Source organism: Cylas formicarius, unplaced genomic scaffold (genome assembly GCF_029955315.1).
Source record: "Cylas formicarius isolate icCylForm1 unplaced genomic scaffold, icCylForm1.1 PGA_scaffold_7__23_contigs__length_41026272, whole genome shotgun sequence".
Taxonomy (NCBI): domain Eukaryota; kingdom Metazoa; phylum Arthropoda; class Insecta; order Coleoptera; family Brentidae; genus Cylas; species Cylas formicarius.
In genome coordinates, this window is record NW_026844352.1 from 14,609,261 (window position 1) to 14,628,647 (window position 19,387).

Sequence of the window (19,387 nt, forward strand, 5' to 3'; positions counted from 1 at the left end):
CAGTGCTTATCTGGTACATATTTTTCTTATAACTTACTAGTCATCGCGAATATATTTCTGTAAGCTTTTGAGAAGAAAACACTCGACACCTTCAATTTAAAACCAACATTATGAAAACGCCATGTTGACGATACTTTTTTTATTTGGCATCATGTTCAAGAATTGTTCCGATATTGTCTTAGCCATATACAGCGTAACATACATTTTACTATTGATTTAGAGACTAATATAATCTGCATTTTTAGATAATCTTATTAATAGAAAATCAGACCTCACATTGGGTCAATTTGTTTACAGGAAACCTACGCATTGCATAATGCATTGTCATATCACCAAAATCATCAGTTATCAATTCTTTTGTTTACAGAGCCGCAAAACTATCGCAATCCAAGTCACTCAACCCAGAATTTAAACACCTTACAACTGCACTTCTCAAGTAATTTCTAGAGTTTCATCACTAAATACACCTCAGAACAACCTTCCTTACATTCAAAACATCACCGACCACATATCAAAAGTTCTTAAAAAATATAACATTAAAACCAGATTTACTACCCGTCCAAAAATCTCTTAACATCTTTGATCCGTCAAAGATAAAATTCTGTTTGAGATGGCAGGAATTTACAGCGTTTCATGCCTATGCGGCAAAGAATACATTGAAAAAACAGCATGACAAACATCAACTAGGCTAAAAAAAACATAAAAGAGCTTTAGGGCTACGTCAAATAAATTTATCACTAGTTGCCGAACACAAACATGAAACTGGACATCAAATCTTATTCGATAAAACTAACATTCTAGCATGTAATCAATTTTTCTACCAACCAAAAATCCGAGCAACTAATCTTAACCGTGACTCATGTCTTTAGCTTTCACTAATATGAGCATTAGTTATCCAATATGATGGGTGTTTTTTTCGATGTATAGAACTTTAAGTTGGCATTACTGTTCAAGATGGCGACCGATTTAACAGATGTCAAGTGATTTATTCTCAGTTTGCAAATAATGCAATTTTATTTAGAAAATAATGGTTCTGTGCGGAATAGTATCCGCACTACGTCCATTTTATCGTCGACAAAGTCGTCCATCATAGCAGTTAATTCGAATAACCATGGAACGTTTTCGCACCACGTTTACTCTTATTGATAACTCGCATCCCCAGAGACGCCGTACGGTGCGTACAGAAGAAGCTATTGCTGCTGTAGAGCGTAGCATTGAGGAAAACCCGAATGAGTCCATCCGTCATCGAGCACAGAAATTGGATCTGTGTCCATCCACTTTATGGAAGATTTTGCGGAAGGATCTTGGTTTACGTGCTTACAAAATCCAACTCGTGCAAGAATTGAAGCCAAACGATTATCAAGTAAGGCGTAGACTCGTCGAATGGGCCCAAAATGAGATTGCCGTTGTTCCCGATTTTCATAAGCGAATTTTGTTTAGCGATGAAGCGCACTTCTGGTTGAATGCGGCAAAACTGCGGCATTTGGAGCGAAGCTAATCCTCAAGTGTATGTCAAACACCGTGACATCCAGAAAAACTGACTGTTTGGTGCGATTTATGGGCTGGTGGAATCATTGGTCCGTACTTCTTCAAAAACGATGATGGGCAGAACGTTACAGTCAATGGTGATCGGTATAGAGCTATGAGTACTAACTCTTTCATTCCTGAATTAAATAACCATGATGTCCAGGAGATGTGGTTTCAACAAGATGGCGCAACATGTCACACAGCTCGTGCCACAATCGATTTATTGAAAGACACGTTTGGTGACCGCCTAATTACACATTTTGGACCTGTGAATTGCCCTCCAAGATCTTGTGATTTAACACCGCTAGACTACTTTCTGTGGGGCTATGTACACCCATTGGTCTATGCGGATAAGCCACAAACGCTTGACCATTTGGAAGACAACATTCGCCGTATTATTGCCGATATACGGCCCTAAATGTTGGAAAAAGTCATCGAAAATTGGACGTCCAAATTGGACTACATCCGCGCCAGCCGTGGCGGTCATATGCCAGAAATCATATTTAAAATGTAATGCCACAAGATTACCTTTCAGATAAATAAAATTCATGTCAATCGAATAATCCATCGTTGTTTTATTGCAACTTAAAGTTCTATACTTCGAAAAAGAAACACCCCTTATAAGCAGGTACAGAGTAAAATGCGAGCCAGTTTCAGTTAAGTTCTGCAGAAGCAGGATAGTTATCAACAACCGAAGCAGGAGGAAGATTTGTAAATAGTATTGCAAATCTTGAAAAATTAAAAAGGTCATATAATATAATGACAACGACAAGACTGTACACAGCCTGAACGCATGTTCCACTCACTCGTACATAAGTTATTTTACTTCTTTTAAAGCAATCCAATGATAGTATTTAGTATGTCTACCGATATTACCCTATATAGTTCTATTTAAATTTTTATCTTAATCTTAAAGCTTTTTCATGTTTTTTCAGATAAGTATTTCGTCACTGTAGCGACGTATTTTATACCGGCAGTGTGCGATATCGTCGGTAGATTGACGAGCAACATTTTTGATAGGGTAAGCCAGCGCCTTTTACAGTTATGAGCGAAACACGATCTGTTCGCTCCAATTTAGTAAAAAATAGCAACACCGTTAATAAAACAAAACAAATCTAATCTATATATCTTATTTATTGTCTCTATATCTCTCAATCTTATTTATATTCCGTGTTCTGGGCAAATAGCCAACACTGGGCGTTTTGAAAAATTGGGCACTATGGAAGTGTTTAAAAAAAGGTCTAGATAAAAAAATACAAATTAACAAAAACTTATTTAACATTTTATATATGTTAAAAAATGATTACTTTTATAATTGTAATGATTTTTTTTCTCCCGTTTGCCATTTAATACAAAGATTAGCGAATATTATTGTAAAATATATTAGGACTCCCATATTTAATGACAGATAGTAGTCGACAGGAAATTTTTTCCAAAGGTGTTTAAAAGTTTTTCCAGTCTGCTATCTCAACTAACTATACAGGGTGGTCCGTAATGAATGGGCCATACAGTAACCGTAGAGTTTAGATATCAAATTAGACCACTCGAGCCAAAAATTTATAATTTATTGTGACAAATCTGAATTTGAATTTAGTTTTAGATTGCTTATAGATTGCGCTTTTTTGCCATTTTTTATCTGATACATTTATTGTTTGTATTCTGGTATGTTACAGAAAATAAGTTAAGTTTTCGAGAAAATCGAAATTAAAAGTTTCAGTGCACGTGAACCTTACGATAACGGCCATCATTATCTTATTACTAACTGAAGAAGATTTTGACTCAAAAAGTAAAAATAAATAAAACCCATCTTTTCTCTACAACCGATGTTTTGTTTAATGGCAATAAAAAACAAATTCTGTTGTATTATCAATCAACAAATTTACAATAATTAATCATTGTTTTCAATAACCACCATTAACCTGACAAGATACCTAATTTATTTCAAATAGCATCCATTTCTTCATGAATCTTCTCTAGAAGATTCTCTCGCGTTGTGATTTCTTTCTTATAAGCCCAAAAGTAGAAATAGAAGCGTTCTATCAGTGTAGGAAACTTTAATCCAGAAAATCTAGAACCAATCGAGGATAATATTTTGCCTAATTGCAAGTGTCTGACAATTGAATTGACAAAATGTTTTGTAAGGATCGCAAATATTCTTACGGTAACTTAAGTCGTGCTGGGAGTTCATATGGCCCAACGATCACGAATCACCAATATTGGCACACCATATACACTTAATACAGAAAAGCGTGACGTATAAAACACTTTTTTTTTAAATGGAGCGCACTATTTTTAAATTTTGTTTGAATTCCTTTTAAAATTCTTCAAATTTTTTAATAATGACAATACACACCTAAACCTAACAGTTTTTACAATATTCAAATTTTTCTAAAGTAAATACTAGTTTTTGACAGTTGCAAAAAAAATTGTTATATTTATCATATACCTATTGCCATGTATTTTGGCTTTTCCAATATTTACTTTTCTTTCTATCTATGACAAAACATTTAACCAACAGGGCTCAGTTAACCATCGAGACTTCGAGAATTTTTAAATAATCATTTCTTTTTGTGGGGATATGTTAAAGATCGTGTTTATCTGAATCTCCCTACAACACCCGAAGAAAATATGATATGATAATTAAAAATAAGATAAGTTATTTGTAGTAACAAATATTTAATATTATTTACTTTTTATGCGAAATTAAAATTTGCCAGTTATTTTCACCAGGATTGCTAATAAGTGTCCGTTAATTTATCTAGGGCTCCAACGTTTTTTTTTCTGTTCATTTTTTGATCTTATTCTGTTGGCTAATAGTTTTGTCATGCCAATAGTCTGAGACAGAATGAAGAGTAAATATTGGAAAAGTTAAACCAAATCGCAAATTATTAGGAAGAGGAAATATCATACTAAAATAAAAGTTGAAGGTTTTTGTAAAATCTTTCAGAAAAAATATAATAATGTGCCATCTAAGAAAATGGAGTTTATTTTTGAACACATCCTATAGTTTTTTTTATTGTCTTCGCTAATATCAAATATGAGTGATACCTAGTAATTTTTAAGTAAAATTTAAATATTAGAAAAACTATTAGGTTAAGGTATTTACTATTATCATTAAAAATGTTGAAGAATTTCAAATCGAATTGAAAGCAAAATTGAAAAACAGGGTGTTCTATTTAAAATAAAGTATGTTTTATTGGCCTCGCATTTTTGCATCCTAACAATCTTTACAACTATTTTCTCATAACTTCTAAAACCAATGAGATAATAAACTTTACACTATCGTTGACTCACCCTGTATTTCCACACATGGAACTCGTTTTTCCCCAACATTTGCCGAGATCTAGGCAGATTTTGAGAAAATACTGCCAAACTTGACACAGAATGATTGAAAGCTATACCTTTGATTTGTTCACAATTGCGCAGCCATTTTGAGTCAAAGCTTTGATTAGTAAAACGAAAGTTTAGTTTTATCGACAACTAAGTTGTTTATGGATATTAAATAAAAGAACTTTTTTTTTAAGATACAATTTGTCGGTTTTTTCCCAAAGCCAAAAAGTTTAGAGTATAATGAAAATATTCCACTGAAAAGTGTATTACCAGTGCCCTCTAAAAGCAACCTACTAAACTGATCAAATTATGAAATAAATATCAAAGTAAAAGTTATCCTAAAACCTATTTTGAATTTTGGAAACGAGCAATTGAAACATTTTTGGTGCAAACGGTACGTATTGACGTCTAGACTCTGCTGTTACTCTACGACGCCGTCATTATGAACCACCGTCGATAAGCTAAAGTAAGGCAATCGGAAATTTCTAGGATTTTTCGATATGGTTCCTCTACGTACTTTCGACTGTCAGGACCGCCATTTTGTCCCCGATGTTGTTTTTCTCTAACGCGTTGCCGAGAACACGCACCCCCGTTATATTCGGCAACGATTGGGAATATATCTTGATAATGGCGGCCACTTACTTCACCCAGTCTTATTTCGGTAACGTTATCATGTTGAAAATGATAAGGTGAGTTTATTTTGCGCCGTTCCCAGTTTTTTTAAAATCCCGTTTCAGGTCCGTGCCCAAAGACAAATTGGACTTGACGTTTTCGGTAAACATGTTCTTCACGGGAACCATTACTGCAGTGGGGACCCTATTTGGCATAATAATAGTGGCCTTACTCTAAATGGACCCCTCCTTCCAACAGTTTACATCAGAAATAGACGAACGGAACGATGGGCCATATCTGGATAGAATTTTTTTTTTCCATGGTCTTACTAGTTGATAGTCACTCGTCTGTGATATTATTGTTTTCAAACTAGCTGCTTAAAATTTGGTTGCAGTGTTGCTCCTTGTATCGAAAAGTAGCGACAACTTTGATTTTTTACGTGAAACACAGTATGTATACAGAATGTTTTCTAATTGAATGTCAATAATTAAAGGGACGCAAATTATTAAGAAGAGGAAATAACATACTAAATAAAGGTGAAGGTTTTTGTAAAATCTTTCAGAAAAAATATTAATACATATGGTGTGCCCTTTAAGAAAATGGAGATTTTTCAATTTAAAATGATGCAAATATATTCGTTTATTTTGAACACATCCTATAGTATTTTTTATATTGTCTTCGCTAATATCAAATATGAGTGATACTTTTAAAATTTTTAAAACCCAGTAATTTTTAAGTAAAATTTAAATATTAGAGAAACTATTAGGTTAAGGTATTTATTTTATCATTAAAAATGTTGAAGAATTTCAAAACGAATTGAAAACAAAATTGAAAAACAGGGTGTTCTATTTGAAATAAAGTATGTTTTATTGGCCTCGCATTTTTGCATCCTAACAATTTTAACAACTATTTTCTCATAACTTCTAAAAACAATGAGATAATCAACTTTATACTATCGTTGACACACCCTGTATTTTTGGGTCCATTTTAAAAACTTTATATGAAAATATGTCCTAAACGTCTTAACTTTTGAGATACAGGGTGGTAAAGTTTCAAAAATAAAATATATTTTTTTAATATCGGTAATACCACTATAGATATTTTAATTAAATTTGGCATGTATATATTATGTACCTCAATTTTTTTTAAATATACCATTGGCGGTAATAATAATTCCCGCCTTCTGGTGCAAAAAACACGTTAAAGAACTATGTTCAATATTCCCATAGTTTTCAAAGAATTATCCAAATCAATTGTAAATAATATAGACACTTTATCAAAACATTTAAAAACGCTAAAACAACTAAATCGCGACTACGATTGGGAAGAATATATTTCTAAAACTGATTGTCCTAAACTCAATGACTTAAAACTATTATTGAAATCAAATTCGGATCTTCTGGAAACAACGCGATGTAATGCTTTTTTCACAAAAAACACGAACGAAAATTCAAATTTTACGCACACTGTTCATGGTATACTAGACCCGGGCTCGCAATTTAACTTAAACCAGTTTTAAAACACTCAAGATAGGAACTGAGAGTTTCTTAGGATTCGGATCTTGTGTTTTTCCTGTGTAAACAAAAGAATTGATATATTGCGTCTTAGCATCGCAGAAGCACATTATCTTGATCCCATATTTTTGGGTTTGCTCTTGATATATTGCCGGTGTTGCGTTTGAAAATTGGTGGACTGTATTTTCGTTGGTTCAAAAACACTAACGTTATCACTACATAAGACTTTATTCCTCTTACTGCCGAATAGATAACAATACTAACAGACTAGACAAAAAAAAGAACATGGTCTCTATTCGTTCGCCGCCGACATGCTTCTCCCTCTCCTTCGCGGCCGGCGCCGGGAAAAAGTCGAGTATGTTGGGTTGCATACCGCACAAAACTAAACATAAACCCCCGGCCTTGAAAGGACACCCTTTCAAACACATTACACTACTACTGCTGAATTTGTAGGTAATGGACAAATCTTCGCAAAGGAGCGCTTTAAGTTGCCTCTCTGGGTCCTAATTGTAGCTACTCTGCAAATTCCATCCTTCCCTGGATGCAAATCTTCGATCCTCCCCAACAACCATTTGCATGGAGGAAGATTGTCCTCTTTGATCAGCACTAGATCATTCTTCTTTAGGGAGTCATGATTCGTTCGCCACCTTGTTCGCTGTTGTAGCTCCGACACATACTCGCTTGACCATTTGACCCAAAAGTATTGTTGCAACCTTTGAACTTGTTGGAAGTGAGACAACTTGTTCTCTGGGACTTCGGTGAGATCTGGATCCAGAACTGCTACCATCGGACGACCGATTAAGAAGTGGGAAGGTGTTAAAGGAGTATAATCTGATGGATCATAAGAGAGGGGTGACAGAGGACGTGAATTTAGCAAAGCCTCAATCTGAACCAACAAGGTATAAAATCGTTCGTAAGTTAATAGTGCGTTACTAGCGTCACGTTTCAGATGGAATTTAATTGCCTTAACATCGGCCTCCCACAATCCACCAAAATGAGGTGAATGGGGTGGAATGAATGACCTTGAAACACCGTCATTTTCTATAGATTCAGTCAAAAGCTCCTTATTTTCTTTCAAAAATAGACCAAGTTGGATAAGTTCTTGATCCGCTCCTAAAAAATTACTCCCGTTATCTGAGTATATTTGAGTAGGCTTTCCACGACGCGATGCAAAGCGTCTTAAGGCTGCCAAAAAGGCTTCAGTAGTTAAATCTGCTACTAATTCTAGATGGATGGCACGCGTGGTAAAACAAACAAAGACACAGATATAACCCTTTGTCACCTTGAAACCACGCCCTTGTCTGTCTCGAATCGAAAATGGTCCTGCGTAATCTACCCCGGTTATAAAAAATGGAGGGGCTGGATTTACACGTGTACTAGGTAGATTTCCCATTAACGGACTGATTGAACGTGAGTTAGCTCTAAAACATTTTATACATTCATAATATACCTTACGTGCTATGTTTCGTCCAGCTATGGGCCAATATTTTTCGCGAATACTAGACAATAAAAGTTGAGGACCCGCATGTAATAATTGTTGATGTTGACGTATAAAAAGCAACTTGGTAAATTCGTGCTTTGATGATAAAACGATTGGATATTTTTTATCAAACCCAAAATTTGAGTTAGTAAGCCTACCACCTACTCGTAAAATGCCGTCAACATCGAGGAAGGGATGTAACTTAAATAGTTTACTACATTTGTCAATTTTTAAATTGCTCTCAAGTGCTAAAATTTCTTTACTAAAAGATTGGCTTTGCGAAAGCTTGATAAGATAATTTAAAGCATTACAAATTTAATTATATGTTAAGACACCTCCATTTCGAAACTCCTTTGATTTAAGAGCATTTTCCTTAAATCTAAAACAATAGGCAATTATACGTTCAAGTTTGGATAAACTTGAACAATTTTTTAAGTCAATGGAATCTTGAATTGAGCATATTTGCGTTTTTACAACTACCTTTCTTAATTCTGGTAAAATTTCTTCTGTGTTGCACATCTTAGGCCGAAAATCTTCCGACTGTTTGAGCCAATCTGGCCCTGACCAATAAAGTTCAAGCGACAGTAAATCCGTTGGGTTTAGCCCCTCGCGACACATGATCTGCCGGGTTCTCTTGAGTCGGTACATGTCTCTAATTTCCTACATTCGATAATTCTTGAATTTCGGAAACGCGATTTGCCACAAAAACTTGTAATAGATTAGACGGTTTGTTTAACCACCCTAAAACAACCGTAGAACAAGACCAAAAAATAGATTTATCGACTTGTATATTAAGTGACGTCGTAACCTTACTCATCAATCTCGCTAACAATAGCGCAGTCATTAATTCCAGCCTTGGAATAGTTTGAACCTTTAATGGTGCCACCTTTGATTTTGCACAAATGAGCTTGACTAAGACTTCATGCCTTTTATTGCGTGTCTTCACATACACGCACGCACCATAGGCATATGCCGATGCACCCGAAAATCCATGAAGCTCAGTATAAATTGCATTTTTGCACGTTACCTGTCGTTCTATGTTAAGCTCATTCAGTGAAGGTAAGTCATCACGAAAACGTAACCATCGGGTGTGTAAAGATTGTGGTAAGGAACTATCCCTGTCTATCCTTTCTAACCAGATATCGCGTCAAATAATTTTTGCTAATATAATACACGCGCTTAATAACCAGAGGGGGTCAAAAATTTGCGATATTTCGGAGAGAACCGTCCGTTTTGTCACAGATTTTTTGGAAATATTCCCTATCCTGTACGAAAGCGTATCTTCCCTACCGTTCCAAATTAAGCCTAATGTTTTCGTATTTTCGTTTGCACCCAAATCTAAAATATCTGTTTTATCGGCCGTTTCAATTTTATCCAGGATTTTTGAACTGTTCGATACCCACTTACGCAAATGAAAACCCGATTTGCTAAGAATTTTCGAAACGTTGTTTGCTAACTTTATTGCTTTCTCCACGCTATCAGCACCAGTCAGCATATCATCAACATAGAAATCTTTTTTGATAACCTGCGAAGCGTCGGCGCATTCCGTCTCACATTCTATACCAATTTGATAAAGACATCTAGTTGCTAGATATGATGCAGATTTCGTACCATAAGTGATGGTGTTCAGCTCGTAAGTATCTATAGAGTTGTTTAGATCATCTCTCCATAAAATGCGTTGAAAACACGTTTGTTCCGGGTTTACGCGGCACATCCTATACATTTTTTCAACATCCGCGGCAATCACAAAATTATGCTTTCGATATCGCAAGAGAATAGAGAAAATGTCTGATTGGATATTGGGACCATTCATTTGTAAATCGTTAAATGAGTGCCCAGTAGTCGTAGGACATGATGCATCAAACACCGTTCTGAGCCTTGTGGTTACGCTATTTTCATTAATGACGCCGTGATGCCACACTGCTTACCTCAGTCCACCTTAACTTCGCCGTCGTCCAGTACTTCCCCTCGCATCCCCACGGCCGTCCCTTCATGATTCGCACCGCTTTATATTTACCGCCACTCGCGCACTTTAGAGAACTTAGACTTAAATAAGAAACAAATAATAACAAAATAACGTAATATGTATACGGTATGCTACAAGTTTCTTAGGATTCTGATCTTGTGTTTTTCCTGTGTAAACAAAAGAATTAATATATTGCGTCTTAGCATCGCAGAAGCACATTATCTTGATCCCATATTTTTGGGTTTGCTCTTGATATATTGCCAGTGTTGCGTTTGAAAATTGGTGGACTGTATTTTCGTTGGTTCAAAAACACTAACGTTATCACTACATAAGACTTTATTCCTCATACTGCCGAATAGATAACAATACTAACAGACTAGACAAAAAAAAGAACATGGTCTCTATTCGTTCGCCGCCGACATGCTTCTCCCTCTCCTTCGCGGCCGGCGCCGGGAAAAAATCGAGTATGTTGGGTTGCATACCGCACAAAACTAAACAGCCGGAAAGAACATCTCTCGACTACAACAGCAAACTCGCTACAAACATAATTGGATTTACAATTTGAATTAAAATTTTCATAAATTTTTGATAAACGCACATATGCATATTTGTTTCGTGTTATTCATAATTCATAATTCATAGTGACGACGCTTTCAAATAAACTTTCAGACGCTTCCAATAGCAAGCTTTATAATTTCAACCCCTTTATTAACCAATCAGGAGTATTGTTTGTGGGAGGTCGCCTCAAAAACGCTGATTTTCGTCGCTATAAACTTCCTATTATTATCTCAGCTGCACATAACCTTTGCAAATTAATATTAAAGTATGAACATGTAAATATGTTACTTTATGGCCCATCGGTGGTAGACATTTAGCCAGATTAACTGTGCGTCATTATGTGGTGTGTTTTAAAATCAATCCCACGCATATCTTGCCAATGATGGGTGATTTTCCCCTGAGAAGACTAGAGAGCGCGTTTTCGTTCGAAACTTGTGGCGTAGAATATGGGGGGCTCTTTCTTATCAAAGATAGAAAATAACGAAATGCTACTTAGCGCTATTCGTATTTTTTTTAACGAAGTCGGTACATTTAGAAATTGTTTCTGACTTGAGTACGAATAATTGAATATTACCTTTAAAGCGGTTTATGACGCGAAGGGTCAAACCCGTTCAAATTTATTCCGACAACGAAAATTAAAACACCTGTTTCGATTTTTATGCACAAATGAAGACACAATTATTGCTTCTTATGCAAACGAAAGTATATAATGGCGATTTATAGCGGCCAATTCCCCTCATTTTGGTGCTCTTTGGGAGGCCGGCATAAAATCTTCTAAATCGCATCTTAAACGAATTGTTGGAAGTAATACCTTGACTTTTGAGAAAATGTACACTATTTTCGTGCAAATTGAAGAGGTACTGAATTCCTGTCCAATATCCCCATTCACTTTTGACCCAAATGCTGTCCATCTTTGGACTGGACGGTCTTTAATGACCAGACCTGAATCGAATGTCACTGAGTTACAAGAAGGAAGACTGAATCGCTACCACCTGCTCGAGCAAATGGTGGGCTAAATAATACGTCCCCGAGCTTTAGCAAAGGACACGATGGCAAAGGAAGAGCAATCATGCGTCCATGGCTTCAATTGTCGTCATCAAGGATGACAAGCTTCTACCGATGCGATGAAAAATAGGAAGAATCTTTGAGCTTCACCCAGGAAAAGATGGCATATCCAGAGTGACTTCCATCCAGGTCGCAAACGGCGTTATCAAACGCGCTTGTCGGAATATATCTTCACTACCCATAGAAGTTTCCTGGAAACATTTCAAGGCGGGGACATGTTGGGTAACCGAGTGAAGAAGTGACAACCGCGCCGCTGAAAGGTCTTCAGCAGCACGAAGCCCGCTCGCTCTATTTCAGGCGAGCAGCGGTCCGATATGCATGTGTCCACTTGCTTGTGAACGTGTACATTTACGAGATAAATAGATAAAAACGGTCTAACAACCCTATTAAAAAGCTGAGTAGAGTTAAAAACTAATTGAAAAAAAAAAACTAAAACATTCTAAAAGCTTTAGATTTATGAACCCTTTGCATTCGACGACGTCGGAGGTTAAAACAATAATTAATTAGGGAGACGAGATGAACGAAAGGGCAACAGAAAAAAATAAATACAAATTTGAAGTGTCAAAATGATTTTTAAAACGCCAAAAAGATTGTTTGTTGCTAGTGTCAATATGTTTTGCTTCTCTCATATCAGGCAAATGAGGGTGCTGGGGCAGCTAGGAGTTGTGATGTGAATGCATACATATTGGTATACTTTAATTTAAGAAAATTATGTATTTATTATAATGTTTTATGAATTTTAATCAAAATTGTAAAAATACTAGCAGTTTAAAGTGAATGTTTATTTAGTTTAATCTGAGTAAACAATAGTTTGATCTGAGAACGTAGTTTTTATTATTATTGAATATTTATTTAAATAAAATACTATTAATTTAGACCAAATAAGTTTTTATTTGAAGGGATGCGGCAAAAGATTCTTTGTTTGACTATGTTAACATACAAAGTATATTTACAGCACCACGAAGTACAAAAAATGTGTATGATTAGATGAAGTCTAGAATAAATAGGTATAAAAATGTAATGCATACAACATATAAAACAAACACACATTCAAATATGACTATCAAAAAGCGGACAATATTGTTTATCACTTGTTTGTATTCCTCACAATTCGGCATCTAGTTAATACCCAACTTATTTAAATGTGGAGGTACAGAACAATGACTAGTCCTCGTTTTTATCACATATGTAACTATAGCTCTATTCTCATACTGAACTGATTCTGTTTGAAGTTCTGAATAATATTTCCGTTTCTGAAATGGTCAATTTCCATTTACTCCACAAGATCTACTTTTCACAAGCCAAAAATTATGGTTATGGGATCAGATTATTTTGTCTTATTCCTCCCCTTCAGTTTTTTTTTCAGGTGTTAAATATGCATGCATGTCAAAATAACACCCAGATTTATCCACTCAACCTGATTATTATTTATTACAAAACTTTGCTCGGGGTTACGAATTCTTTCTTTAGAAAATATCATCCCGTTTGTTTTCTGTGTTGAAATTGGGAACCCAGGGTTATTTAAATGAACATTTATTCTATTAACTCATTCCTGAATAGAATTCATACATCTTTCCAAATTTGTACCTGAACAGATTAATAGAATGTCATTTCCAAATTGTAATATAGAGACTCCAACAAATCCAAAGCATTAAGCTTCGTCAAATATATGTTGAAAAAAAGATGGCCTAATGCTTGTAGCAGGCCTTTACTCGTGAAACGATAACCAGTTCTTCCACCACTAGGGGTTCCAACACAGATTTTGTAGCATTTTCTCCATCACTTTTAAACTGCTATTATTATGTAGTTTATTCAATAGCATTGGCATCCGCTCATTATTATATGCCACAGAGATATCCAGAAAAAGCTCAATCACCTTTTGTGCTCTAGTTGGAGCGTTAAACTAAAGAGTAATAAAAATTTACAATTTTGCACTTCTTCCTCGTCTAAATCTGTTTTGGAGACTGCAAAATGCATTTTTAACTTCAACTTCATATTCAGTTCTTGCTTTTATAATAACTTTCTAAGAGTTGAGGCACACATGAAATTAGTGCTATCGGTCTATAACTTCTATACTCACTAGGATCCTTATCTCGTTTCAATATAGGGACAATTGACCAGGCTAGTTAAAATTTCTTGTGATGTTATAGATAATAGGTAGTCATTATTCTGATATTCTCCAAGTGAAACGTCTGCGGTTGGTACTTCTGATTCCGTGGGGTTTTTGAGTAAGCGATTTACCTAGCTTTCGTCTTCAGTTCTGTGGCCCCTATGTGAACTAGAGTTTGAAATTTTTTAACTATCCCTTCACACCTAATAAACCTTTATACTTGGGCTGATATCCCTTTATAGCTTAGAAAATTAACTATACTGTTATGTTATTGTTCTTATTCTTATAAGGGGTATTTTTTTTCGATGTATAGAACTTTAAGTTGCAATAAAACAACGATTGACATGAATTATATTTATCCTTAAGTTAATATATATATATTATTATAAATATTAATAATAATATAATATGATTTCTGGCATATGACCGCCACGGCTGGCGTGGATGTAGTCCAATCTGGACGTCCAATTTTCGATTAAATTTTCCAACATTTGTGGCCGTATATCGGCAATAACACGTCGAATGTTGTCTTCATCAGTGACTTTACATAGCCCCACAGAAAGTAGTCTAGCGGTGTTAGATCACAAGATCTTGGAGGCCAATTCACAGGTTCAAAACGTGAAATTAGGCGGTCACCAAATGTGTCTTTCAATAAATCGATTGTGGCACGAGCTGTGTGACATGTTGCGCCATCTTGTTGAAACCACATCTCCTGGACATCATGGTTATTCAATTCAGGAATGAAAGAGTTAGTAATCATAGTTCTATACCGATCACCATTGACTGTAACGTTCTGGCCATCATCGTAGTACGGATCAATGATTCCACCAGCCCATAAAGCGCACCAGACTGTCAGTTTTTCTGGATGTAATGGTGTTTCGCCATACACGTAGCCATTCAACCAGAAGTGCGCTTCATCGCTAAACAAAATTCGCTTATGAAAATCAGGAACAATGGCAATCTCGTTTTGGGCGCATTCGACGAATCTACGCCTTACTTGATGATTGTTTGGCTTCAATTCTTGCACGAGTTGAATTTTGTAAACACGTAAACCAAGATCTTTCCGCAAAATCTTCCATAAAGTGGATCGACACAGATCTAATTCCTGTGCTCGATGGCGGATGGACTCATTCGAGTCCTCAATGCTACTCTCTGGGTATGCGAGTTATCAATAAAAGTAAAAGTGGTGCGAAAACGTTCCATGGTTAATCGGATTAACTGCTCTAATCGACGTAGTGCGCGATACGTATTCTGCACAGAACCATTATTTTCGAAATGAAATTGCACTATTTGCTAGCGTTGTTCAGGCGTGACTCTATTCATGATGAATTGCCAAACAAAACTGAGAATAAATCACTTGACAGCTGTTAAATGGGTCGCCATCTTGAACAGTAATGCCAACTTAAAGTTCTATACATCGAAAAAAAAAAACACCCATTGTAATAAAAAGGCATTCCTTGACATTTTAATTTTTTTTTCAAGAATCATACCACCATGGCGGATTTTCCGGATATCTTTTATTTTCCATCACACACTTAAATTGTCGAGTCAACCACTTCATTGTTCCATGCTTCATAATTGCAGGGGACTTCCTTTTTGTTTACCTCATCTTGAAATTTTGACCAATCTGCCCTATTTGTGTTCCATTTCCTCCCCGAAGTGTTAGCTATGATTGAAATATCAGATATTATAGTGACAAATGGGTATATGATCACTAAAAGTGGAGTTGTCTTGGGTAAACCAGCGGCTCACTTGAACAATTTCCGTCAACAGCAAGGTTAGATCTGGACAGCTTACTCCTTCTGCAGTAATACTAGTCCTACTCCCATAATTCAGTATAACCATATCCGAATAATCCAATGTATTTACGAGATTTCTAGCTGAGGTATTAATTCTGGTTGAATTAAAGTAACAAGCTATGAATCTCTTGCCGGTAAAAAGAATCATAATATCAGCATATTCATGCACGCTTGGTCTAATATCTGGTGGACAATATAAATTTACTATAGTCAAGTCACAAACTTTTACAGCCTTCACCTGAAAAAAAGGACCTAAATTAAGATTTACAGGCAGTTCTTTAGCTTTTTATTAATTAATATTGCAATATCGCCTCTTCCGTCAGGCCTCTCAAATCTCTCAAATCCTCTCTGAGAACAGTGTGGTTTTTAAAGTAGGGGTTATTTTATTATACTGATTGAATTTGTTTGGACAGACTTCTGGTCTGTCGTTTGCAATGTAGTTTGATCCTCTTCAATTTTCGTTGCTACCGCTTCAATGTACTCCTCCACTTTTTTATGTGTCTGTTCCTGGTTGCCGTTCAGAAGATCAGTGTCTTAATTATCTGTTAAAAGAACTGGGAGAGGTTTGTAGTTTGCTCCTGTTGACAGAATTCTTTATTTTTTCCCAAATAGAGATGGAGTAGACGATCTCGCACTTCTGAGGAGAATGTGGCTTCCTATAGCTGCCTTTTCCCTACAGGCGGGGAATTCAGCACAAAGGGTTTCCTTTTTGTTCTCGACACAGATACATTGTGTGTACGGATTTCTATTTTGAGCTTCTTTTCTCTATTAAAGATTTTCCTGGGTGAATAGTAAAGTTCGCGCTTTTATGTATATTATTTGGTGCTTTATTTTCTTGCTGAGATATATAGTTTTTGGGACATCTAGCCAGAGCTTTAAAATAAGACAAATTCTTAAATCTCATTAATTTTTTAACTGATTTCTGCCTCTGAAACTCTGAACAATCACAATTTACAGTTGAGTGTTGTCCATCGCAGAACGCACAAGAATAACACCTATTCTGAGCATTGCTCCAAATTATGTTCTTTGCGCATCTTACGTTACTTCGACAGTTTAAAAGTGTCCATAGCGCAAACACTTTTTGCAATGACTTGTTTGGACTGACATTGAAGTTTATTTTCGCACTGTTATAGTTAAAGCTTCCTTTCCTAAGTATTCTCTAGCCTTCAAAGGTTAACACAATCGATTTCGTTGGTAAGTATACTATAGTACCATTTTCTACCCGTTTCTTTTCTATGGTTCTTGCTGCCACTACCCTCACCTCTGACTGCGCACAATGTAAATTGTCATATCATGTTCTACTCCACGACAGGTAACTAAACTGTTTGGAAGAAAGGTATGAAGGTTTCGTTCGTTAGCGGATTTAGTTGACATGGGTTTCACTCCTAAACAGTTTTTCCATTTTTTCTGCGTCATCCTTTCGATAATGCCAATATCAGCTAGTAACAATGTTCTTCCAAATTTGATTGGATGCATGTTGGTAACATCATCTATATTACTGAATGTAGTGCCCTGGACATAAAGGATATAGCATAGAAATTGGTCTAGGAACAGAGATGCGATGAGTTTTTTGCAACGACTGTTAACCTGTTTCGGCCACTTTTTGCACTACAATTTTAAGTCAAAAAGTTGGCAAGTATATAATTTTGAGCTTAAGATAGCAGAACATTTATCTAAACGAAAAATTCTATATAACTATAACTTTCCAAATGCAATCAAACATGTCACCAAATCGATCTAGCAACCGGCACCTTTTTTTATAGTAATGCTACCAACTGATTCGCGGGCGGGAAATAAAAATCCAAATTAGTTAGTCAGGCGCCGAATATTTCCATGATTGGTAATGATGGTTTTAAACATCGCTTCATGTGTGGTATGAATTGTTCTTAATTTAGATGCTATTAAAGCACTACTATTTGCATTATGTTCCGGACTTTTGTAGAAGCACCTTCCGTTCCTCCACATATGACTGAAAATATTACATAGATGGAGACAGGAATGTAAAACCAAAATATTTTTAAAAAACAGCGATATTTATTCTTATCGAGTCGCGTTTAGTTGCTATAACAATAGCGATTAGTCACCACTGATCTAATCTGGTCCTCAAATATCAAGCAGATGAGTAATTCTAGACAATTGAAAATATTCTGATAAAAATTGCTTTTTCTGAGATTAATTCAAGAATCTAAATTTTAATTTGACTGATCAAAACTGACAACGATTATTATCAAGTGACTAACATAAATGAAACCGATAAAAATATTATATTAATGCAACAAATTTGATAAACGCCATTTTAGAAGAAATTTATGCGTACTACACTCTTTTTATTTCCATTTTGAAGATGGTTTACAAAAAAATTTTTAAAATTTGCTTAGATCAAATTGAGGCAGGCACATCTCAATATACTAGGACTTATTAGTTCAATGCTGCATTTAATCACATACAAGGTGTTTCAAAAACAGCTCATATCAAATAAACTTTTAGTCACGTCATCGATGACGTAATTCCTAAAAACCATCGTTGATCATTGCCGACTATGGAAATATTCGGCGTCGGACCGACTGAATTGCAATTTACAAACAGTAGCTATAGCTTACTATTAGATTATGCATTTAATTTTCGAAAATTGTCATTTATTGGCTTGTTTCTGAGAAAAAGGTGCATACTGGTGCATATTTTTGGAAAGGAAAATTTGTTTATAGTCTATAAATGTACAGGGTGTTCCATTAAAAGAAAAAGGAAGATCCGCTAAATTTTTGACCTTTTTGATGTGGCCCTGTATGCTAATTCCGAATTGAGTTCTACACGAAAGGTTTTATAAGAGACAGTTTCACATTTTTCATAATTTTTCTGATAGTTGAGATAAGCGGTGTGCATGAAAATGCTCGTTTTCAAAAATTAAAAGTGCTATAAAAATTTTGTTTGCTGCATCTTAAGTTTCACGAAAAAGTATTATAAAAACAACGGAGATACAAATACAGCATTCAAGTCTGAATTTCTAACCATTGTAGCACGGTGCACAATACCAAAATTTTATGCATTCTATGCTCAATTGCTCAACTCTTTTTGGAGTAAACCTAAAAAGAAGCTTTTTCGGTCAACCAGGTGAAGTGGTGTGCACAATTTTACCTCGGTCCGAGAAAATTTTCATTTTTTTGACGTAATTCTAGTCTTCAACTGAATTTTCCGGTCTGGGTGAGTTTTATATTTAGTCAGCCGTAAATATTTGCTTTGGTTTGGTGTCGCAGTTCGTAATAATTTAGCGCTTTTCATATCATGGCATGTGCTTCGGGGGGTAAAGACCCCCCTGATAGAAACGATCGTATCGTAGTTAATAATCCGATAGTGTTCGCAAATGATTTTGATTCCTTTCAAGCTCAACTAAACTTGTCCCAAGCTTCTACCTCCTCTAGCAGTGGTTAT

General features: G+C 35.6%; 1 protein-coding gene across 1 annotated transcript in view; it reads left to right on the forward strand.

Moving 5' to 3' along the window:
• Window positions 1–6,156, forward strand: part of LOC132704293 (equilibrative nucleoside transporter 3-like) — a 45,078-nt gene extending 38,922 nt beyond the window's left edge. Inside the window, exons 7-9 of the mRNA XM_060674191.1 lie at window positions 2,463–2,548; window positions 5,347–5,546; window positions 5,595–6,156. Of these exons, the coding sequence (XP_060530174.1) occupies window positions 2,463–2,548; window positions 5,347–5,546; window positions 5,595–5,706 (398 nt within the window). The 3' untranslated portion in view covers window positions 5,707–6,156. The remainder of the gene's footprint in view (window positions 1–2,462; window positions 2,549–5,346; window positions 5,547–5,594) is intronic.
• The last annotated feature ends 13,231 nt before the right edge of the window (window positions 6,157–19,387 follow it).